Source organism: Photinus pyralis, unplaced genomic scaffold, assembly GCF_008802855.1.
Source record: "Photinus pyralis isolate 1611_PpyrPB1 unplaced genomic scaffold, Ppyr1.3 Ppyr1.4_LG1, whole genome shotgun sequence".
Lineage (NCBI taxonomy): Eukaryota > Metazoa > Arthropoda > Insecta > Coleoptera > Lampyridae > Photinus > Photinus pyralis.
Window position 1 is genome coordinate 20479358 of NW_022170249.1, and position 25187 is coordinate 20504544.

Consider the following 25187-nt stretch of genomic DNA (forward strand, 5'->3'; position numbering starts at 1 on the left):
TTGTATCTCAAATTAAGCTAATGCGAACGCATTTTAAAAACGAATAATCATTTTCCAAATTAGTTACGCAATCAATATGAAATCTATACTATATTCGCTCAGCCTTTGGCATTTCGGGTTTAACAACAAAATACAAAGTCGGTTGAAATCTTAAAATCACTAATTTTGTACTAAATAATAATAAATGAATGATTAGGTTTGAACAATTATAATTTCTCCTGCATCTGATCGCCAATTTTTATAAGCTATTCAAGCCGGAACAAATGTAACGATTAATTTTCTTAATATCAAACATTATTATTGTATATTTTGTTTAATGATCCTCGTAGCTTTTTGGGAAGCAGTTTAAAACACGTTGGCTGCCAACTACGAAATAATACGTAGTTGGTAGTCTGTCCTAGGTACCAACTACGGAATTATACGTATTTTGCAGCGCTGCCTATAGAAGCCGTCTACGTTCTTATTCGTAGCAAATGCGTGTAGTATAAGGTATGGCGGTCTATGGGACAAGAATTAAAAATAAGTACTGGTCGCTGTAAACTGAACTTTATTCTCGAAAACGCAAAAAAAATGAGCCAATTCTGTTATAATATAAATTTACAGATCTTACGTGTGATAAGCTTTAAAACAATTTTCCACGCAAAGAGCAGGTTTTTCTTCACACACTGGACAGAAGTAACGTGTCTCACGACGTTTTTTGTTGGCGGTGCACACTCTGCAAGGTTTTGATGGCCGGTTTTTCTTTTCAGTTGGGGGTAAACTCTCCAAATAATGAAATGATCCAGGATTGGGCTTTTTATTCGGCTTAGGCATATTTTCGCCAAGCAAACTCTCAACAACCTTTTCTCTGAATTGTAGAGAGGTAATTTTTGAAGAAGTTGCGTTCCGATAGATTATGTATGCGTTGTGAATATATATTTCAAATATATGTAAAGCAACTTTCTTGTGCCATCTTATTGTCTTTCTCAGGGCGGAATAATAAGAAAGCATTTGATCTGATCGATCTACACCAGACATCCCATTATTGTAATCGCTAACTATATTCGGCTTCAGAGAAGTTTTTCCATTGCGGTTGCGCACAAGCTCCATGTCGACTTTGTGTTTGTTTGAAATAACAAGAACATCTCTCTTGTCCTTCCATTTACAAACTACCACTGTTCCTTTGCGCTTCCATGTAAGCTCTCCTCTTTTCAACTTTTCAGCGATGACAACTTTTGGATTTCCCTTTCTGTTGCTTCTTAGGGTGCCACAAAGGTATGTTTTCATTTCCGAAAGTAAAGTAGTAAGTCTCACTGAGTTATAAAAGTTATCCATGTGTAAAACGTGTCCTTTATTGAGATAATCTTTCATAAGATGTAACACTACCCCAGTTGAATGACCAACATTTTTGTCTTGAATATCAGATTTGCCACAGTAAATTTTTATCTTTTGAACTAAACCATTAGACTCGCATAATTTGTATAGCTTGACGCCGTATTTGTGTTTTTTATTTTTGATGTATTGCCGAAAGAATAGTCTTCCTCGCCACAACATCATCGACTCATCAATGCAGATGTTTTTGCCTGGTGTATAGTTATTGCGCATAACCTTATTGAAATGAGTCAAAATAGGTCGAACTTTATATAGTCTATCATCAGATGGAATTGAATTGTCGGAACAGTGCAGAAATCTCAATAAAGCTTGAAATCTGTTTCGGCTCATAACTTGTCTCCAAAAGGGAATGTTGTAAAAGACGCTTGTGCTCCAATATGATGAAATTTGTGGAAGAGAACATGGACCCATGTGCAAAAGAAGTCCAAGAAAATTTTTCATTTCTATAATATCGGTGTCCTTCCATGATAACATTCTAGACGACTTGCGCGTACGTGTTTTACCTATTTCTTGGCGGGCATAAATGTTCGTTTGTTCCACTAGTAACTTCAAGAATTCATCACTAAAAAACAAGTCCACAAGAATTTGAATATTACAGTCTGTGAAATCAATTTTTAGTCCCACTTGTTCGGAAAATGGAAAAGTAGGGGGGTCTTCAGCGATGTCTGTCCATTCATCATCTTCTAATAGTTGATCTACGTTGACATCGTACTAGCGAGTAAGATGAAATCGAAACGTCATCACTGGGGTTATTTTCATCGTCCACTATTTCATCGGACACCTCACTGTTGCTTGAATTATCGGATTCTTCACCAGAACCGCCATCTTGAGAAATAAAACCTGCCCATTCCGCCTCATCATAGTTTGCAATTTCTCTCAACTGATCTTCTGTTAGTTTTCTTTTGTTTGACATACTAAATGGTTAACCAATAAACTTTTACGCAAATATACTGAGAAACTATTGTTCAGATCCACTATTCACAAACACGTTTGCTCAACTCCATAAATAACCAACAAACTGCACCGTCCACGTAATTGTAGTATTGCACATACGCGTGCGTGGGTATAGGTAAATAAATCTCAATGAAAAGCGCAAATTGGTTCATACGAGTTATCTCGTAGTTGGTTCTTCAAAAAGAATTTCTATCACGGGTACCAACTACGAAATTATTCGTAGTCTCATTTTTTTGAAAAATGAGTTTTGAAAACATATTTGGACAATATCTTTTCATTATTTATACTTAATTCTACGCAAAAAATGATAAAACTGTATTGGGTTTTTTTGAACAGTTTTATGGAAATACTCTGGCAGCGAACGTGTTAATAGATGGCTCCATCTGTTGTCGAAATTTGAACCACTCAATTTTAGCGCGCATTTTTCCGGACCGTGCTTTTCATTTGCCGACATTCGACTTCTTCTTTCGTTTGTGAGCTGGAACACAGTGCATTTCGACGGAAAAACATCCGAGGCGTTAGTGAAAACGCATGGAATTAGAATTACCGCCATCCATATTTTAGTAATCTTTCGCAATTGAATTCATTTAATAGGGGGATTCCGCAGTATTGGACGGATTCACCTTTAACTCCGATATAGAGAGGATATAATTGTTTTTTACTTCTTGGTAAGTACGCCATCTGCATTTTATGGTCTTGAAGTGTATCTTTTAGGTTTTGGCTGATATTTGACATATTGTAATTTCCATCGACAATTGTTGCATTCATCTATAATTAGCCCTCTTATTAAGAGGTGTGTACATTTTACGTCATCAACGAAGGGGTTACCTTTGATTTTTTACTCTTAATTGTACCAGTTTTAAAGGACGAGTTCAAATTCAATCTCAACTTCCTGATACATTTTACTATACATAAGTAAACTTTTGCTCGGCGTATGAGTTTGGATTAAGGTCACCATTTAGTTGCGAGTCCCAACGCCTTTGACATATCTTCCACCTGCGGATAATGAGCGGCCATTGGCTGGAGTTGGGTCACCAGGTCACGAGCGAGATTTGATATCGGGATCGATCCTCAAAAAATGAAACAACTTCCGTAACTTTTAGCGTTGTAGTATTAACTATTTTCGCCCCTTCTGGGTTATGCTATCACATTCAATTAATTTGTTACCTTTAGTACCTATTTGTTATCTTTGCGGTCTTGGTTAAGTTATTATCGAGTTTAAACCGCTAATATTATTGTAGACCACCACTTCCTTCTGGAGAGGTTGGCCGATTCAGTATCGTTCTTGTGATAGCAGCTTACTGCAAAAATTAATCTATAGAATTTAGAAGTTCTATGTGTGTAAATAAATAATTCTAAATAATTTACAATGTTTTGAATTTTATTTATTGTACAAGCAAGAGTTTTCACTTAGTGCCTTTGAAAGTTTTTTTTAAATTTCGTTCATTCGTCACCGAAAATCCTCAATTTCACTCACCAGATTCAGAAATAAGTAGAAGTGGGGCACTCTCAGCCATCTTGCATTTTGTGACGTCACAAGATCGTGACCTTGAACTGACCCTGGGATTCTCCAAGATTATGACCCTGGATTTTCCCAAATTCCTGGTCTTGAGCTTTGGACTAAGATTATGGGCTTGGATGCTGGCACAAGGTCATGGCCTTCAGTTTTGAACTTTGGCCCAAGGTCCTCGACACTGGCCCTAGTTACGCCGCAAGGTCATGACCTTGAAATTTCATCGGTTGCGTAGTTAGGGACCATCTTTGTTGTTCAAGGCCGGGGCCTTGGTACCGTAAAGCGTTTAATAAGTACATAAGATGCTGTATCACAAACTTAAGCTATTCTTAAAAAATGACAAGTTATGCATTTCAAATTTTACAAAAGGGAAAGCAAAGCAAACAAAAACTATATATAATATTTTTATCATTTTTGTTTAAAAATCCTTATTTTTTGATTTTATACACACATATTATTGACACACGAATGAGATGCACAGTTATCACTATAAACGCGTAACTTTAGGAGGGAGGTAATGGGGCTGATAAAACTGGTAATAATACATGTTAACGAGCGCACAGGAACAGCCGAAATTAGAAACCTATTGACGTAACAATCGAACTGGTACTTATATTGTAACATGGACTCTAGATGATAGAAGACTGGAACACAATAGTGCTTAACAGAAGACGCGGCTTTTAACTATAACGATTGAACACGTGACCATGGTTATTTCTCCAGGGAACGGGAGTAGTTAAGGCTTACAATATGACAAATTTGTCTCTACTGCTCCCTTTAAATCGCGAATCAGAATTAATTAAGAAACCCCCTTCACCAAGACGTTTGGAAAAATGACAAGATTATAGCTATTTCTAAGGTTATTTTGATTATCCGAGGACTAGATGGCTCCATCAATTTTTGGAATTTGAACCACGCAATTTTGGAGCATATTTTGCTACGCCGTGATTTTTGGTTGTCACCAACAACTGAGGCGTTGGTTGGCAACGCATGGAATTTTAATTGCCATCATCCATATTTTATTAATCTCAGGATTAATTAAATTGGGGATTCTAGAATAGTTAGTAAACAGATTCGCCTCGAGATTCGCCTTTAACTCCGTAGGAATATATTATTGCGTTTTTCTTCTGTATCGTAAGTACCGCCATTTGCATTTTCCGTAATTGAAATGTACCTTTTCTTTAGGCTGCCATGTGTTATAGGTACCACAATTTTTTATCGACGATTGTTGCATTCAACTATAATTAGTCCTCTATTTAAGGCTTTTAATTTTAGTCTTAATTGTACCAGTTTTAAAGGACCAGTTCACATTCAATCCTAAGTACCAGCTTAACTTCCGGTTACGTTTTACTGTACATAAGTACATAAGATTCTTGGTCGACGTACGAGTTTTGAGTAAGCTCACCATTTGTCTGCGAGTGCCGACGCCTTTGACATAATATCTTCTACCTGTTGATAACGAGCGGTCATTTGCTGCAAATGGGCCACCAGGTCATAAACGGGATTTTGATAGCAAGAAGCGATCCTCAAGAAAGCGACAACTTCCGTAACATTTAGCGTATTAGTATCAAATATGTTTGCCCCCTATCATATTCAATTAATTTGTTAACTTCAGTACGATCTCGGTTAAGTTATGATCGAGTTTGACACGTAATTATTATTGTAGACAGACTTCTGGAGAGGTTGGCCAATTACATACCGTACATGTTATAGAAGCATATTACTAGTAGAGCGCGGCCCTTCAGCAGAGCTGTACAAAGGAATTGGTACAAAAGGCTTGGAAAACCCTCAAGCTCTAAAAGAGCTTGCAATTCCAAGGCTTCAAGCCTTTTTTAAAAACAGGGCTTTGGAATTTACGTCTAAAGCCTTTTCGCGTGAGCTTGGGGCTTTGGATTTCAGACAAAGAGCTTAAATTTCGTTTAAAAGAATTGAAATCACTTTTTCATTGAAAACTCCATTTTAAGGATGCAATTCCCTTTAAAGAGCTTCAATTCCTTTTTAATAGGCTTGAAATCCTCTTTAAAAAGGCTTCAATAGGGTCTTCCTGAAAAAAAATATTGTAACTTTTTTGTGTCTTACTGTAAAGTTTATAACCTGTAATTAAACATCTCGTATACAAAACTTTTTTTTTCACTACTAGCGTCTGATGACATGATTATTAACCTTTTTTCCACTTGTAAAGTAGGCTTTCTCGGCATTTGTTCAAAGTGGTTAATAATTTTTTATTATTAACTAGTAGTCAATAATGAGAACTGTCACACTGAAAACTCAACCCGAAATTTCGCTCAATGAACGTTTAGACAAGTTCTCTAAAACGAATAATTGCCACCATTCGCAATTTCCAGAGAAATTACATACCATTATTACATTTTGAAAAAATTCGAACGAAATTACTCTTTGAAAAATCTCAATGACAGAACAAAATACGGCCTGTTTGACTTGTACTTCCACGTACATTGACAGTTAAATTAATAAACACAAAATTCTGTCCAACCGTTCACTTTCTTATCAATATAATATGTTAATTTAGAGGATTTAAAGTGCTAGTAGTGAAAAAAATAGTATATATACCACGGTAGAGAAGTCTATTATTGCCTTCGCACCTTACACCCCTCGGCGCAAGCGCCTCGAGATGTAATCTTGCTGCTCAGGCAATAATAGTGGACTTCTCTACCTTGATATATAATGTACTATTTCCTAATTGCAGCATGTCAATAAACAACATATAATATCGTAAAACTTTCAAATTTTGTCATGCAACGGACGACATGCCGATATTGGCCGAGCGTCGCATACGTCACTACGCGGGTTGCCGATCGGGAGTTATATTAGTGCACGACACTGATAGGAGTTCGATTCGACTTATTATGGCAATCTGCCATAAACCGAGTTCTGACTGGTTCGTAAAGGGGCAGTTAGATAGTCTGCCAAAGGTTGAAGTGTTAATGGTCGCCGCCTTTTTCTCGAAAAGTGAGTTTTTCCATGCCACTCGGTTGAGTGGAGTCAAAGCCCACAAGCAAATCTGTTATGGTTCATAGGAAGTATAACATCAAGTTATGTGTGTATAGTGCAAGGTATAGTGTAGGTACCTAATACAGTATGCACCTTACGGATTTCAACGAGAAAATTAGGGTGTTGGATATGTGGAAGTGAAAATAGAGAAAAATGTGTGCGCTGCAAGGGCACAGATATGCCCAGAACAGAATTCGAAGTAAATCATATTCTGAATTACAATTACAATATTATATATCTATGGATTTTCGTCGATAACTGACTGAAAGTAAATCGACATTATGCACTTTAATTAATTAGAATCGTCTTCACAACAATACAAATGGGATGTCAAATTCGCGGTATCACGTCGAACTTTTTTCGTATATTTCCTGTTGGGACATTTATATACAATTTATTAGGTTCGTGATGACTTCTGCTATCACGCTCAGGTACAAATGCAATAATTATTCGACGCTTTTTCCGTCAAAACGACGTTTTCTTTCTCTGAATCGATTGTAAGCAATGCTACGGCTGAGCGCCAACGCGCGTAGTGACGTCACTGCAATGTGGCGGTCATTCGAAACTTTTCAAACGCCGTTCATTTTAAAATCGTGTTTGCTAATCCCAACGATTTCTCTTGACAAAAAAATGAGTACCACTAATATTTTTAATGTGCTTGGAGTTCATTTTCAAGGTTTTTGAAAAAACGCGGAAAACCCCATTCCTTATATGCCTCCCACTCCCACATCATTTTTTAATTCCAATTTTTGTGAGCTTGCACTTTGCAGTACGTAGAACTGTTAGAATATTGTAAAATTTTGCAACCAATAGCAGTCACGTTGGATATTTTTCAAGGTCAAAAAATACCTTTTATGGGTACTTATTGTCGTCTGCCTGTTCTTTACACATCAAACTTTTGCAACTAAAAACACAAAATCTAAAATTAACGGAACCCATTCTAAATGAATGCATTAATGTACTATCTCGCCGATTTTAGATAGTAAATCTGAAGATGCCATTGTGGCAACTTTTACCATACTAAAATTTAAGTTGCGTTGGTATAATGCTATAGAAGCAACAGCTACGAAAGATTTGGAGGCCATTACACAATTGATTATAAAGGCTGCACAAGATCTTCAAGATTCGGATGAAGAATCTACACAAATTCTTAACCAAGCGGTAGCTACTGATCCCGACCCTGAGGAACTATTTTTCAATTTTGATAATAATGAGGAAGTTGCGACGCTGGCAAGTGCGCGACGTGTAACAAATATTGAATTAGAAGTTCTCCATTATCTAAAAGATCCCAGAACGGACATTACCAGCATAAAAGACTATAAAACTATAACTAATTTATTTAAAAAATTTAATGCAAGTTTGCCATCAAGTGCCGCAGTTGAGAGGTTATTTTCATTTGGGTCCTACATTAATTCACCTCGGCGCCATGCGTTGAGCGACAAAAACTTTGAGAATCTGGTATTATTAAAGGCAAATACCAACTTTGATGCCCATTTGTCGTAATGTGACCTGTAATGATTTTAATGATTTTTACCTTTTACCATAATTACTGTCTACAGTGTCTATACTGAATTTATTTTTTTGTTATGATGGAAAAAATCGTCTTTTATTTATTTTTTGTAAGAATAAAATTTTATTTTTTATAATGCACGTAACTTGTTAAGTAATTATTTGTTTGTTTGTTTGGTGGGACGAGATCTAGAAATGCGAAGGAGTTAAGAACTTTAGTTCGTTCTTTAAAGGAGTTCGGTTTCTTTTCATAAAGCATTTCAATTCCTTTTGCGAAGGAATTCCATTCCTTTGCCAAGGATTTCAATTTCTTTTAATTCCAAATCCCAATTCCTTTTCCTAACGGATTTCAAGTCATTTTTAAAAAGGAATTCAATTCAATTTCAAAGGGCTTTGAGCTTAAGGCTTCGTAACTTTAAGCCTTTTTTAAAGGGCTTTGGAATTTTAAGCCCTTTTCGTGCTAAGAGGAATTTGAGCTTTCCATTCACCATTCCTCTTACACGGGCTTGAGGGCTTTGGAATGAAGCCCATTTCAAAAGGGCTTTGCACAGCTCGGCCCTTCAGGCATTATTAAATTAATTATATACAGAGCTCTGCTGCTTGGGAGGTTTTTATTTGTTTGTAGGTTTTGGGATCCGTGAACTGAGCTCACTTCTTGGCGTCAGCATAACTTATGTAAGGTAAGAGTTGCCTTAAATGTTTTACTTGTACTTGTACCCCGAATGGGATTGGTTTCGACGACTGCGCAGCCTCACCTCGCCCGTATGTTTCGCTCCTGGATGGAATATGAAATTGGTTTCGGCAGCTGCGTTGCCTCACCTCCCACAATTTTACGTAATCAGAAACCTTCGTGGACATACGTTCAACCATTCTCCAAAGTTTCATCGCAATCGAATGTACGTTTAGGCAGGCGTAAGAGACATGCATACAGATAGACAAACAATCGTTTTATTTATATAGAATTGTTGTTTTGCTTTTGTTGTTCAAGCTAATTAAAATGAATTGAAATCTAATTAAACGTAAAAAGGAGTGAAATTCATTTCTTTTTGTATTCATCAAATAATTTTTTGGGTATGTCTGAATGGATGCTAAAACTAAGGGAAAGCTACCGCTAAACATTCCTCCTATTGCCATTTATGTCACTTTGTTTTGGTTAGAAACCGTTTCTTTATTGGCAAAGTTCAATTGCGGTGCCACTTTTCATTTCTATTGCTAAATTTACTATTCTTTTATGCGCATATTTAATTAAAGTTTGTGCGAGTTGAACTTGACGTTGTAAAGAGATTTTCTCATTTCATTATGCTGTTTTAGCTTGAAACACACCCAGCGTGTTTATATGTACTATTTTCTCACTTAGTCGCTCCTTTTTAAATTAGCATCTTTGTACAGTATTGATAAGAGCTAAAGTTACGATAAAAATGTGTTTCACTTCGAAAAACTCCACGTTCATTAATCACGCAGCGACTATCCGTAAAACGTGAATTAACAGGTGTTTCATAAAAAAAATAAAATTAAAAAGGAAATAAATTATAATTAACTTAAAAACGTAATAATAGGAAAGATTTAACACCTAGCTACCATAAATTTAAAATGAAATAATCTCCAAAGTACTAAAGACATTCAGCTTAAAGCGAGAACATCTGTAATGAGGTTTTTTTTAGACAAATTGATTACCTAATACTTTTATTTTTAAATTTAACGTTTTGTTAAACTACACCTAAACTTTAAGCGTTATATATTGATACCACAGTCCTTGCAAACGTATACTACAGTAAGGTATTTTAAAAATGTATAGGGATGTGTCTTGCCTTACTACCTACACAATACAGCTTCTTTTAAAGATGAAAGGCGACTGGGTAAGATTAATGGCGCTTTTTCATCAGCATGACATTATAAACGGGAAACCATTGTGTAAAATACAAGTGCGATTATCAATAAAAAACAAACCATTAATATGCATATTAAAAAGTAGCGGAATGCATGCCTAGAAGCCATCGAAAGATATTTTTTTTAAAGCGCTATTAACGTAATCCCTCTTTGTATAAATGTTTTACTAGCTGTTTTTTTAATGGCATCTGCCCAATTAAGGTGTCAATGGATCACTCGCAAAAAAATGTGTTATATCGCGATGTTAGGCGTGAATTGGTGTTTACCGCTTGATTTGTATCGTGTAATTAATTTTCGCGGTTTGGACACATGCGAATCAACGCTCTAATAAATATGAATTGGCTCGGATCAAACTAAGAGCGGCTACATATTCTACCTCATTACAGAAAGAACTGCACGCTACACTCTTCCATAGTGTCCCCTTCACTAAAAGCCGAGCACTTGATCGTTGTAGCGAATAATGTGCCGTGTTTATATATTCCCCAACAAAATCATTGCACAAATATCGATTTTGGCACACTTTGGTCGAAATCACGAAAATCAGTGTAAGTGTATACCTACATTACTTTGACACTCGTTTAAACTGCTCGAAGTAATACGTTTAGAATGTTTAGATGAAACCGGTGGACACATAACAGCCTGTTTATGTTCAGGAACAAAAAATTATTTACATATTTCCGTGTTGCTGAAAATGCTAAGGATAGCAGTATCTCATTTTTAAAATTAAATGATTTGCACTAACTAAAACAATAGAAATGAACACAGAGCGATAAATGGCGAACAAAAAAGAAACAAAATAGTATATTATATACCAAGGGATTATACTGACTAAAGTGTGTGTTTGTAACGATATTTTCTCGCCGATTGATAATTTCGATTATAATCCCGTTTATATTTGAATTTTTTTCGCGCTAATCCTCTAGTTTGGATGTAAATTAGTTCTGTAGTGTAAAGTATTCTTCTTGTAGAATTCTCATCGCCTATCTTCGTGCTATAGTTCTTTCAATAGTTAATTATGTTACCGGTCTAGGTCATGCAGGGTTTCTTTAATTTAATTTTTGGGATATACTGGAGCTTTGCTGAAGTTTTTCTCTTGTTACTTTACCTCCAAGCTTTGCTGACGCGTGCCGTGTTTAAGCCGTTTACGGCTCTCTTACTTTTTACTTCTGATTTACTCTTTACTTTTACCTGTGACTCAATTACACGAAGTTCGTTGACCTACGCTTCGATAGTTTATTTACATTGCTATTGGCTAGCAAATTAGTTATTTGTGTCTTGTGTAAAGTATTTAAAGTAAGTATTTTTCTTGAATTTAACGTCACTTTTATGCTACCCTAATGTCATATACTGATGTAAGGACAATCTGTAGTCGACCAAAATTTTGCTTTTGGTGGTGTAAAGTCATTCGTTACTATGACTCATCGGGTTATAACATTTTTAACTAACAACAAACTGAACACTGACTTTGTCCTTTTAACCGCGGGAGCGCATGTGTAAGGTTCAAACGTAATCGGTCAAAACTTGTCCCAAAATTTAATGCTTTTGGTGGTGTAAAGTCATTCATTACTATGACTCATCAGGGTTATAACATTTTTAACTAACAACTAAACTGAACACTGACTTTGTCCTTTTAACCGCGGGAGCGCATGTGTAAGGTTCAAACGTAATCGGTTCAAAACTTGTCCGTAATAATTTAAGGCAACAATGACTTTTAATGGACCCGCAAACAGCATTACGGTGAGACAGCCACCTTAGGCTAAAGAGCATCGTTTATTTTCCATTTTGGTACTTAAAAGTCAAGCCACCTCCACTCATCCGTTCCATATCGTTGTTCCCCGGCGATTTTCAAAACACCTGCCTTAGTTATCTCACGCATGGCGTTGTTAGTAAAAAAATAAAGCCAACTAATTTGTGCGATACAAAACATCTGGTCAGATAAAACTTATAACTTATGTCGCTCCTATTTATGCATTCTAAGATTTATAATACTCACTACATACAACAAATACAATTAACTGACTTAAACAATTACTAAATTTACAATTAAAAACAAAAACTCACATGACAATTTAACAAATTTTCCAATTCTGTATTTTTGAAAAAATTCCCCCAGGTCCTATTAAATAAATTGAAACAATTTACATACAGGATGTCCCGACTGCTATTTCCAATACGTAAAGTGTAAATTACGTTATAAATACGTAAATTTTTCACTACAAGGTGGCTCGCTTCTCATTTTCGACAATATTTCACCTAGAGAAACGACACCCCCCTGCAGTTTATACAACATTATATTATTATTATATATTATATTTTCAATGCTCTTTATTATACACCATCACAGACGCTTATAATCACAATGCACATTGTTTCGTAACTGTAGAATGTGTTCAAATATCAATAATTATAACGGGTGGCGATATTTGTATTTTTTAAAAAGAATGTACAGGGTGGTTCAAATTTGTGGCGCAGCATTGGGATCTCCGTAACGGTACATGAGAGATACAGTATACGTTAAATGGGGGCGCATTTTGTGAAATTTTTGAAAATGTATGAAAATAACTCGGAACTGAACATGTAATTTTTCATTTTCCCGAGCTTAATCAGTCGGAAATGGACGGTTCCCGTTAGCACTTTTTTTCGACGAATCTGAATCTGTTATTAGAATTTTCATAGCACGCTAGATGTAGAAGCTACAGCCTACTACTTTCTTATTTCTTATGGACGCCATACTGGATTTTTACAGAATGGAGTCAGGACAAAAAAAGAAAAAATAATGACGCGTCACACTCTATACGTAAAGGATAAATTACAATGCACATTTCAAAATTTATGTTTTGGATTCATGTTTCAACAAAACATACACGGGTAACTAGATCTTGCTGAATCAACATGGCTACGATGGCGATGCATTGAAATGAATTTCTCTTTTTGCCCGCTATCTCATTCAGTAAATATCAAATATAGTGTGGTGTGCGAATCGCGCGTTTATCACAGTGTCTAAACGCAGCCTAAAATGTCACTGGGTAGTTGATAAATTTTGCGTTGAAGTTTTGGACATACTTTGTCAATTTAACCTATGTTAACCTATGGTGCACGTTTTCTTTTAAGGCGCCCCAAGATTGTTCATGTGCCCGCTTCATTACTAGAAACCGTAACTTCTGAGCATATTTATTTATCTTCCAGGAGGCTGCAATAGAGTGTCTTCATTGCTTTAATTTGTTGCGCCGTATTTCAACCGCAGATACTAAAACAATATACCGCATATAGTTAACCAGTTTTGTAACCGTTCCTGTAGAGATATTTGTATTATTTTTGCAGCATCCGAAATCTCTCGTCATTTGGAAAATGAGGGAAAGTTAATATTTTGTTTGACCCGAACCCAGATTTTTATGACATGGAGGAACTGAAAAATTAATTAAAGAAAGATTTAATTTTGATCAATATCGTACTGGAAAGTCTCGAATTGCCTCACTTTATATAATGTGAGAGCGGTATGAAGGATGGATTTTTAGCATCTTTTGGATGTATTTGTATTTTGATCTGCTTGCATATTCGTGTGTTATTAAAGTTATACTGTTTGATTTAAAGGTAGGTGTTTAATATTTGTAGGGGGAGAGGGGGACTGGTTTTATCCTTCTTTCCTCTAACGGAAGGTCTCAACGAAATAAATTAATTTCTACCAACCATAATCCTCCTTCCCCGACCCCTTATCGTGATCGGATATAAACCCTCATCTCAAGAACAGATTGTCGGAGGAGGCTACTCACAAAGGGCGACTGGGACGTCTGCAAGAAATATATCCATTGGTGATTGTTAAAACTTTCAGTGCAAATATCTGCAGAACGGAGTCTCAGAGGAGGTGCCCTCAAAGGGCGGAAGGATCGTCTAGCCGAGATATATCTACTGGCGATGTAATAATTTCATTGTGAATTGAAAGTGTTGGAGGAAGGAAGAATTTCTCTAAGGGCTTGAGTCTCCTTCGGGATTCGGTGAAAAATCGAGTAAAGGTGGACGCCCACTTACGGAGCCGCATCTTCCCATCGAATGGCCGAGAAATAATTCATTTAGGAAACGTGTAACAAGTTCCGTAGAATGTGGAATGTGGCCCCATCCATTTGGAACCATACATTCTCAACAGTGAATTTCTCAATTTTGAGTGCGGAGGAGTTCTAAAAATTTGTGGGAATTAATATTCTCACCAATATAGCTGCTGATAATTGCAAAAGATCTGTATTTCACTATTTTTAATGTTTTAGATACAGAAGTACGGAAAATGTCAAATTTGCGGCTATCAAATTTAGAGATTCTGTGAGATTTTCTTCATCGTTGCATAGTCCATCTGATGTGCCGCTATGCAATGGGTTCTGTTATAAATTCTCTCGCTATGAACCATTAGGACCATTGTAACACACAATACAAACGGTAAGAAGTAAATGCGATACTTACTCCTTAGATACCTGAAATTACAGCGGATGGCGATATTGATCTTAGGTTAATTATAGGTGAAGTAGTTGCATCAAAGACGATATACTTCGCAAGTATAAATTCCTTTTTACAAGAAAACTCATTATCTCCCACTATTGGGTTCGAAGGTTTATTAAAACGCCTTTAAAAGCTCATCCATTTATTTCATTGAAGTTTAATAACTCCGTTACGGTATTTAGTTGCAGTTCAGACATTGCCAATGTATTTAAATATCCTAAATTAAGTCACGTCAATCATATTCCTTTCGGTAAGTAATGGAAGTATTCGCTAATTTTTGTAATTAAATAGATATTAAATTGAGAAAGCTTGTTCCGTTCTGCAAAAAAGTCCATCTAAATTTAGCACGGACATTGTAATTAAAACCTTTTTCGAAAAAAAAATTGAATACATTACTGTCGCTTTCTGGCGGTACAAAAGTGCAGACTAATTTCGCTTCCACTTTTCATATAAATTAGAAAAGCGTCAAAGTAGCGTGGAAAACTGATTAACAAAAAATACCCGATGGGGCAAAAAAGTTCTCCGACAGATGTCCTGGACAGGCAAGGGTGGCAATTGATTTTAATACGTACCTACTGAAAGTGGAAACAGATTGTCTTCGGTCACCGAAGTCCGTTATCTTTCTAATAGGGAAACGTAGCTAGAAAATGAATATCTTTACAATGCTGTCAGTAAGGTACAGTCGTTTTTGCTCAAATTCGTGCATCACTCGCATGTGCGACGAGTTACAAAAAGTGCAAGACGCTAACGATGTAAACAATATTCGCGCAAAAACTTAATCAACAATTACTCAACCCAACTAGCCACGATGAGTATTCATAACAACCTCTACGAATTCGCATTGTATATTTTTTGCCGAAGGTCTTTAACTGACCATGACCGTTCAAATCAAAATACATTAGGTCGATTTAGGCGTAGCTAATTCAGTGTTTAACAAGTGACATGATGTGCGTGATAGGTCGGCTAATCAACAACATTAGTATCAGAGCAGTTTTGATGTCGTATTTGACCAAAGAAACTGTCAAATACAATCAATGAATGAATCAACAAACTTTGAATAATTATCTTTTGGAATTGACACAAGAAACATTAGCTGCATCAAGAAAGAAGAAATTTTCATGCCCACTTAAGTAGTGTAGGTGTACAATTTATTGTCCGTCATTTTTTAGCTCATGCAAGTTATTTATTATTTTTTTTTAGAAATCTCGAGCAATAATTCTGATTCACACACAGTATCAAAGCCGTTAACTTACGAGGCTAATTATTATCTTAAATTTTAGGGACAACTGGCGACGGTTGTTTGCCGGTATCTGGTCATTTCTCCATTCTATATACGATTCTATTTTATTAATTCCTATTACTGACCAGAAATCGATTGTTTGCTTTCAGTAAAAGAATATAAACCTCTTGCCAGGAAAGATTGCCGGTCATAGAAGACTTAATCCCGGTCTACAATCTATGTCTTTTCTAAAGGAAGTCGCTTGACGAGGTGTGTTGTGACCGGCAATCTTTCCTGGGGAGAGTTATAGTAGCAATTAACATTACAAACATTGCTGTGTGAAAAAATTCCTTAATAGTCCACGATCCTCGTAATAGAATATGGTTGCCATCGCTCCGTGAGAAGGTATGGGTTCGGATAAATAAGGTCGAGGTCTATATAAAAGATGTAACGGGTTTTCGAATTTGGTCACAAATAACAAATATAAACAGGAGGAACAAAGAGCATATCCTGCAGGTGGCCAAGAATCTACGTACCTCGGAATCGAAAGTAGGCCGGCCCTGCTTCACACGGAACACCACTATAGACCAAACAGTGGCGGCCTCGGGGATTCGCATAGAGAGATGGGAAGAGTGAAGCAGATACAAACATAAAATGAAGAAAAAAAACAGACGGGTACTGGAGATCGAGGTAGAATCAGACATAAGCACAAGCGGTCAAGAGGAGACAGGAAGGCAGGCACGGAGAGGACAAGAATAAGGAAGGGAGAAAGAAGGAAACGAGGTCAAAGGATGGAGACCTCGGAATCTACTGGAACACATAAGGAGAGGCTATCACCAGGAAGCAGTCGATGGTGCTAAAAAGAGATGGTGCGACCTACTATAGTGGCAAGGGGTAAAACACACCGTCACATTGGGTCGCAGAAACCACCCCACCAACTACTTCGCGTGCTATTTGAGACGGAACAGGGACCCAGCGACCGAATTGAAGCGGCTCAGTTCGTAAGTACTCCTCGAGAATAATAGCTATAATTATGGACTCGTGATATAATCTACTTAGATTGCAAAAAGAATCATATAATGGGAACTGCGAAGATGACTTCGAAGAAGTTGTTGATGAAGAAGCGCTTCCAACGTCTATAGGAATCGAATATATAAATGATAAGGAACAAGAGCCAAGAACGAATGATAAACTGAGTACGAGTACCGCAACAGTTTTACCTTCATCTTCATTTGCGAGTGTAGAATATAACTTCGAGGACAATCTTACGCTAGAAGTTTGTAATAATACCTATGTGGCAGGGTTTCTTGCATACAAATTGTTAAAACTAACAAAGTGAGGGTATGCGAGGGTATAATTATAAAAGAGGACAGTGAAGTTATTGGTCCTTCAGAAATTCAAATTTTTTTAAAAGATTTAGGCGTTGAACAAATATCGTGTTTAAAAAGACCGTCTGATTTCTTTAATGATTTAATCAGAAAAATGCTATTGCAATTTAATCAATGGTTTGACAAATATAAGTGTCAAGAGAAAGTTCTATCGACAATCGTTACATAAAAGAGTTTGTAGATCCGGTAATAAAAGGTATTTGGAATTGTGATCTTCATGTAGATCTCTGCATAAAATATTTTGTGAAAATAATAATATTCCGAAAAATGAAAGAAAAGTCAATAACTTTGAAACGTGACAAAAAGTTTAAAAGAACTAATGGCACTGCAAAATTAACTCATTATTATTACATAAATATTGTACATTTTAAATTGTTTATTTCTAGAACTGATTAATTAAAATTTCTTTAATTTGGAGCATTTATACTGTGTATTTTGACATGTACCTCCTACATCGTAATAGAAAATAACGACAGTTCTAATTTTCAACCCTCGATCATCCCAACTCCCAAATGTACTTGAAATTATTACAAGATGCAGGTCATGAGTTCGAGTCGTACGCTGGCTTCTTTTTTAACTAAAAAGTTTATTAAAATTTACAATATACAAATATACAATATACAAAATTTCCAGTCTCTTTAGTCCATGGGCAAGTCAACATGAAGGTATAATTTAGGGGTACCAATTTTCCTTTTTACAGTAGTTATACAGGTTTATTAGGATTGCAAAAAACCATGATTGCCATCTCAAAGCTGTAGCTAATAGAAATGGCGGTCAATCAAAGATGGCGGATGTTGAGTTTTATAAAATCAAATGTATCTCTGGAATTATTGATCCAATTTCATTTTTTTGTAATGAATGGTCTTTACATATACTATAAATATGTTTACTTTTTCGATCAAATCAACTGTTAATAAGTAAATAAAAAAAAATTTTTTAAATTTTTTTCCGAATTTTCTTTACTACCCGTATCAATAAACAATAAATGGTAAAATATGCGCATATATATGCAGAATATTAGTGAAAAATATGCAAACAGTTTGAGTATATGCACACATATGCAAAATTATATATGTTGCATAATTTGAAAAAAAAAAGGAATTACGATAAACACTAGCATCAATAAGATGTTTCTGTTTCTGCACGAAATGATTGCCTCCTGTCGCTACGAATTAATTTATAAGCACTAAGCAGAGAAACTTCTCTCTACATCAACAAAAGTAATAGGTGCATTAGAAAAAATGTATTAAAAATTCAAATTAAAATCGATTAATTCTAACAAAAATTTAAATACATCTTAAAATACGCAAGTCTATCATGGAAATGCAAATAATATGAAAATATGCAAAAATTCGGTTTAATCGCAAATGTTGCAAATCCAAAATACATAAAATCTCATACCAGTACAACCAAAAATAAACGATATTCATTTTGCCTATAAGTATTCACAGCTTTAGAATAAAAATAAAAAACATCAAGAAGATGGTGAAAATATGTACAAATATATGTATCATATGTGGAGAGATTTCACCTTTTAGTGAATTGCACTCTCCAAAATACAGGCAATCTTAGGCAGTGTGAAATAGAAGTAAGTAAGAATTTGCAGGCTTCTTCTGATAGTCTTCACCTTAACACTGATAAAAAACTTCGTGAAATTACTATAGAAAAACGAAATACAAAAATCATTGTAGGTACGTCTACAGATATATTGTAGCTGAAGACGCATGTTAAGACCAGATCAAATACCAAATGATGATGAAATTGGTATGTGCGGATTATGTTTCTGTAACTTCACTTCTCTACTTTAATTGAACTTTTATCTCGATTTGGACGACACTGGGTTCGTTGTAATTATGGATGTAAAATTGGCTCTTTAATGGTGGAAAAATCCCTTTAACGAGTAGTGGGAAAACCTTTAAGAAAGGCTTTACGTAAGCGAGGTCTGCTCGATAAACACAGCACTTCGACTAACTTCTTCGCTTATCTTTAAACAAGAACTTTACAACTGACAAGACTGACTGTATAAATCGTGACAACTACCATTATGTAATGCTAATAACTTAAAGTGTATAAGCGACTGCAAACTGCCAACTTGTGAAAACGTCACTGAAGAAGTAGCAGATTTTAGTTTATATGAATCTTTTGAAAGTAACGAAGGGGTTGATTTAGTTTTCATTAAATGTTAACGAGTTCCGTTAGTGTACTTCATGCTAGTTACTAATCGTTGATTTTATCGAAAAAGCAGTTATGACAATATTGTAGCTCGTACAAAAGCTTTCATTTAAGAAAATGATGAAGTCGGACCAATAGTTCAAGAGATATAGTTGATTTTATAAAACTCAACATCCGCCATCTTGGATTGGCCGCCATTTCTATTAGCTACCACCTGGAGATGGCAATCATGGTTTCTCTACATCCTAATATATGTGTCTAACCGTGGTAAAAAGGAAAATTGGTACCCCTAAGTTATACCACTTCCTTAAATTTAGCAAATGCTAGATCTGGGTTGCGCATGCGCAAATTTTTTAAATTCGTTTTCATAGTTGCTTGAGGTTTAAGGAATATGCACCAACACAGAAAACCCGGACATTCATATGTTCTTTGTAATAAAAATGATACAAGAACCTCATTTTTTGGAAGTTTGGTCAGTTTTTGGGCTGTAACTTTTTGGCCCGTTAGTCCATATATAGCTGAAAACCAATAGCGACCTTTCTTATATACTTGAGTACATGAAAAAATTGATTTTAGCATTGGAAATGCTTATGTTTTGCGTATGGGTATGAAGTTACCAGTTTCGTCAAGCAGAAAAGAAGACAATGGTGTTGTAGCGTACTCGGCTACAATCGGTAGGTTTAAGAAAAGTCGCGGATACTGTCGATCCGATACTTACTTAATAGTGCAATTGTTTTGTTACTTCTAATCTACAATTCTCGCACATCTCCTTTAGTAGGATTACGAGGCTTATTATTCAAAAAGTGCACTTTCCCCCGGTGACTAAGGTTTTCTTTGGGTTTTACATATGGTGATATATCATTTCCTATGGTTGTATGGATTGCGAAATCTGTCAATTTTTGACTTTTTTAGTTAGAAACGCAGAAAAAAAAACTTCCTTCCTTGGGGCAAGCCTCGACACCATAATGAACCAAATAGCGAAAAAATTAGAACGGCAACTCTTTAGATAAAGATGTTCTAGCGACCGGGCCGACGGACAGACGGACGGATAAAGTGGCCATAATCGCGCATTTTTTTTTATTTTTATGGAAATGCGCTAAAAATCAATAAGTCCCCTATCAATTCTCTGATATGCGAAAGAGGCCTTTTAATATTGCTTATTCGAGTTGAAAGTAGTTTTTTCCGTGATAAGTTATTTGCAGATGATTGGATAAACTGATCTACTTTAATAGCAACACAACGACTACATTCGCGTTCCTTTTCTATAAACACTTTGTGAAGTGATTGAAATAGGCGAGAAAATTATTATAGCAGACAACTTTGAAACATCGCCTAATTGCATTAATTATAATTTTTCTATTTTTAGTATGAATTTAATCAGTTAATCACACACCATTATCATAATGGGTACTTAATGTGCTTCACATGTTAGCTAATATAATTCATAATGCTCGCTTGAGAGCGTATGTTAGCTACCATGATTTTTATGGCGACAGATTTCGTTAATGTGCCATTAGCTATTCATTGTACATGAAAAGGTAAACACAATCTAGAAGTGACATGTATAATTTTTGGCAATCCAACACTACGAGTAGGTATAATAAGTCTTGGAAATAAGCATCTTTCTTATTCAGTTCTGAGTGGCGCTCAAGCATGAACCACGATTCATTAATGTTTAATTGGTGCGACGTGCATGAAAATTATACAGCAAAAAGCTGCTGTAGAGTTAGTAGGTGAACATTTTCCACGACCAAAAAAAATCGTATTTACTACTTGTCAGAAATCACGAAGAATTTACATGAAAATACACAAACCGTTTATGGACAATTTGTCTACAATTATGCCGTTTGCTTTATGCAATGTCCATGTAAATTTGGAGAATTAAGAAGTTTATCCGGTTTCTGCTTGTATACGGGATCATTAAATTACCAATCTCGCATCGGGCTATTTTTTAACAATAACCTCCACCTTGTAATGTTCAAATTTTTTTAATATATTTAGTTGGGAATGTATTTAATTATTAAGTGTTGGTTAAAAGATTAAGGAACAGCGTATTCTTTTACGTTTCTACAGAGTGCTAATTTAAATGTGTACAGACCCCATTCGATAATTGTTGAGAATCTTATGAACAAGTTCGATGAGATAGGTACCTGAAACAAAGACAACATAGATTAGATTTGGGTCATTTCATAATATAGCAAGAGATGCAGTGTAACATTGGTAAAACCCCATGATGGTTGATACAGGGGGTTTTACAAAAAATTCATTTAATTGATAATTTGCTGGTGTTTTGTGTCTGATTTTCAAAACTCGTGAACGGAATAGTGTATAAAATGAATGAATTTCAATAAGGGATTAGCGGTTATATTAATGTTTCTCCTGAGGTTATATATCGTTGCCGTTCTAACACCTAACATTTCTGCCAACACGTATGTGGGTTTGTTATTTTGCCGATCTCGCGGTGAACTAAGAACGACGCTACGTTATAGGCGTTTTAAATGGTTTCGATCGTTAAGAACCCTAACCGCACGTGTAGTAGCAATGATCAATAATCCGTTTTTACAACTTATTCTTTTTGCCGACAATAGTTTCTATTGGTCTACATGAAAATATTGCTTCTTATAACTGCGTTTTTTTAAAATAATCGTATTTGATTACTATGGGATTTTTGCTCCTCACTTTCCTTTGGCTGCCATTGGTTGTTACAATTAACTAACAATAAATTTATATCTTAAACTTGATAAATTTATATCACTAATTATTATTTATCATTTACAATTTATAACATAACACAAGTGCATCCAAACACAATTTGATTTCGTTATATAGCAAACAAAATTCTTGCTAGAATGTTCTCGAGTGTTCAAGGACGCTTCAGAATGTTCTCAAACAAACATGTCATATTTCTCGGAAAGCTTACGACACATCCCTTCAGAATTAATTAAAAACGAATATTTTATTTTCAATGTTATCTTGAATGGACTGGCGCGGGTTGGTAAAACCAAGTTACCTTCCCGAAACGGCCGAAGTTTATAAAAGGTAAATGCTAATTTTAGAGGGGATCTTTTTGCTTTTTGGCGTTCATACAAAACGTAAGTCTGACTTTTTGATAGTTTTCGCTCCGTTAGCTAAATTTCACCGCACCGTTTAATCTCGAATCTTTTGTTATTTTCCTAGCCGATTTAGTTTGGCACCGTTTAGTTCCAAAGGTAAGCTTTTGCATCCGTTAAATATCAAGGGGGCTTTTTTTATTTTGTTTTCCTGAATACCGTTTCCCGTAGCTACCGTTGTGAATTATTTGTGTTGCCGTTCTCGTTTGAGAAAGCGCTATCGTTCGTGTGCCGTAATTCTGTTTTAGCTTCCGCAGTCGCGCAGGCGTAGTTCGCGTGGAACCCGTCCGGCCCCTGGAATACGCCGTCTCCAGCTGATTACCTAGGTCAATTGTAATCGTCTACGATACCGCCGTCCTGACCAGAGGCAGGGTTCCGCATCCCTCTGGTGGCGCTCGAGGATCCCGACCGACACCACCGATCAATCAGGAGTATCTTATTTATTTTGTAATTATTATTCCTTTCCGACCATTAAATTTTCTTACTTATCTTATTCTAAGACTTTGGTTTTTTTAAGCCACCGTTGCGTACGAACCGAGGTACGAACTGGACCAATGTTCGCCGCACTGTAACAAGTCCCACTGAGCCCAATACGCCGAGAGATAACGACCGAGATAACGACAGAGTTTTGCGATTATTAGTAAACGTCTGTCGCCGCAGTTTTCTCTTTACATAGGTTAGAACTAGCGTGCCCGAATAGATGACACGCTAGTTACGCCTACGGTGACTTTATAAATAAAATTTATAAATTATTACAAATTGTTGAATTACAAAAAATATGTTAAAGATAAGTATCGACATCGATATCATTAAAAAGGTAATAAAATCCTACATTTGATGCAATAAAAAATCTCCATTTAAAAAAATCAAGTTACCTTTGATTGAAATTTTGAAAACTGACGGAGTGGTTTCTTTTAACACAAAAGAAGTTTAACTTTAGCCGTTCGGTGTATGTTAGTACATTTCGTGATTAGTAATACTGCAGATGACGGCCTTCTCAGTTTTATGGTAACTGCGATATTCAATTTTTACTGGACATCTGCTTTTTGAAAAAAACGACGAATTACGGCTAAACAACTCATTTTAGATATCATGTGTAATACATAGTCACATTAAAATTGACCAAGGAATCGAAATATGCAATAATATACAGGAGGTTCCATTAAAAAATGCAACTTTTATATAAATCACCCTGTATAACAATTGCAATTTCGTTGAAAATATTTTTAGGTTGTAGCCCTGACATTGAATTTTAAATATGGGCGTTAATAAACCCACAATCTTCCACCCACACACTAATGGCCCACTCTGTATGGCAAACAACATTCTTTGTAGAATGTTCTCGAGTGTAGAAGAATTCTTCAGAATGTTCTCGAACAAACATGTCATATTTCTGCGAAAGATTACATCACATCCGCCTTCGTTCTTTATCGCCGATGACTTATCTTTCATGGCGCCGATGTCCATCGGGAGTTCTGAAATATTCGCAAGATTACGTTACTCTAAATTGGTTACGATAAAGTTTCGCATCTTATGCCCCTATGTGAAATTTTATTTTACTTAATACCCCACTTTCTTGGCTAGCAATTTTCACGTAATCTTACGCTAATTTTGAAAGTTATTAACTTGTTCATGTCTCAAACATTAACAAAATTATTCCTGCGCATACGCTTGAAAATAACCATAGATTAGATAATATTTTAGTTAAGCAAATGCACAGTAAGTGATTTCGATTTACAAGATTGTTTTTTATGGTTTTATGGTTCTTTGTTTTAGGCGCTAAGATAGTTTATTTCCAAAATATTATGTATACCAGTCTGGCACGTCACTGAAATGTAACAATAATCACCTTTCATTAGCAGCTTTTAACATTCTTATGTTATGGTAATTTACATTTAATAGGTGCGCATTAAAACCAAGCATTTTATCGCCTCTGTACATAGGATACCGTTCGTTTAAGCATTGTTTTGAAACTTAAGATCAAAATCTCGCAATTTCCTTGTTTATAATATACTGTCTACGAGTAGGTACTAAAAATCGTTGCCAATTTTTCATTTTCAGACAGCTGAGAGACCTTAATTTCGTTCTTATTCCGCACGGTCAAGTGCAACAGTTTCTTTTACGTGGTCGAGTTAAAAAATTTAATTGATACGAAATACGGAAAGGCGAGTACGAAAAGCTACTTTACACGTTACGAAGTAGACATTGCGTGCGTAGATGCGGACCTTGAATTGCATACAAATTAAATGTTTTACTCATATGGTGTGCTTCCTGCCATTGTAATTCCATCCAAAACGAAATTACGATGCGTTCGTTATTCTTGTCGGTCTTTGCTTGCGCATGTTTTAGAAGTGATTGAAACTGAAACTTCCCTTGTTCGTTTTAAAGGAACGGATCCCATTGTAAAGTCCGAGTACAATATGACATAATTATTTGATTACTACGTTATGTTAGTTTTTAGTATAAAGGCCATTGGACTGTAATGAAAGGTTTCGCGTTTATTATTTTTGGTTTGTTAAATTCTTGAGTATAATTGAACTAATACTAATAGAAATTCGTCGTAGCTT

At 35.7% G+C, this 25187-nt stretch overlaps 1 protein-coding gene across 1 annotated transcript; it reads right to left on the reverse strand.

The window, feature by feature from the left end:
* Positions 1-606: 606 nt before the first annotated feature.
* LOC116182496 (piggyBac transposable element-derived protein 4-like) lies at positions 607-2284 on the reverse strand. The gene is made up of 2 exons (XM_031503060.1): positions 2116-2284; positions 607-2066 (listed from the first exon to the last, which is right to left on the reverse strand). The coding sequence occupies exons 1-2, from the start codon at positions 2282-2284 to the stop codon at positions 607-609; spliced, it is 1629 nt and encodes a 542-aa protein (XP_031358920.1).
* Between the last annotated feature and the right edge of the window lie 22903 nt (positions 2285-25187).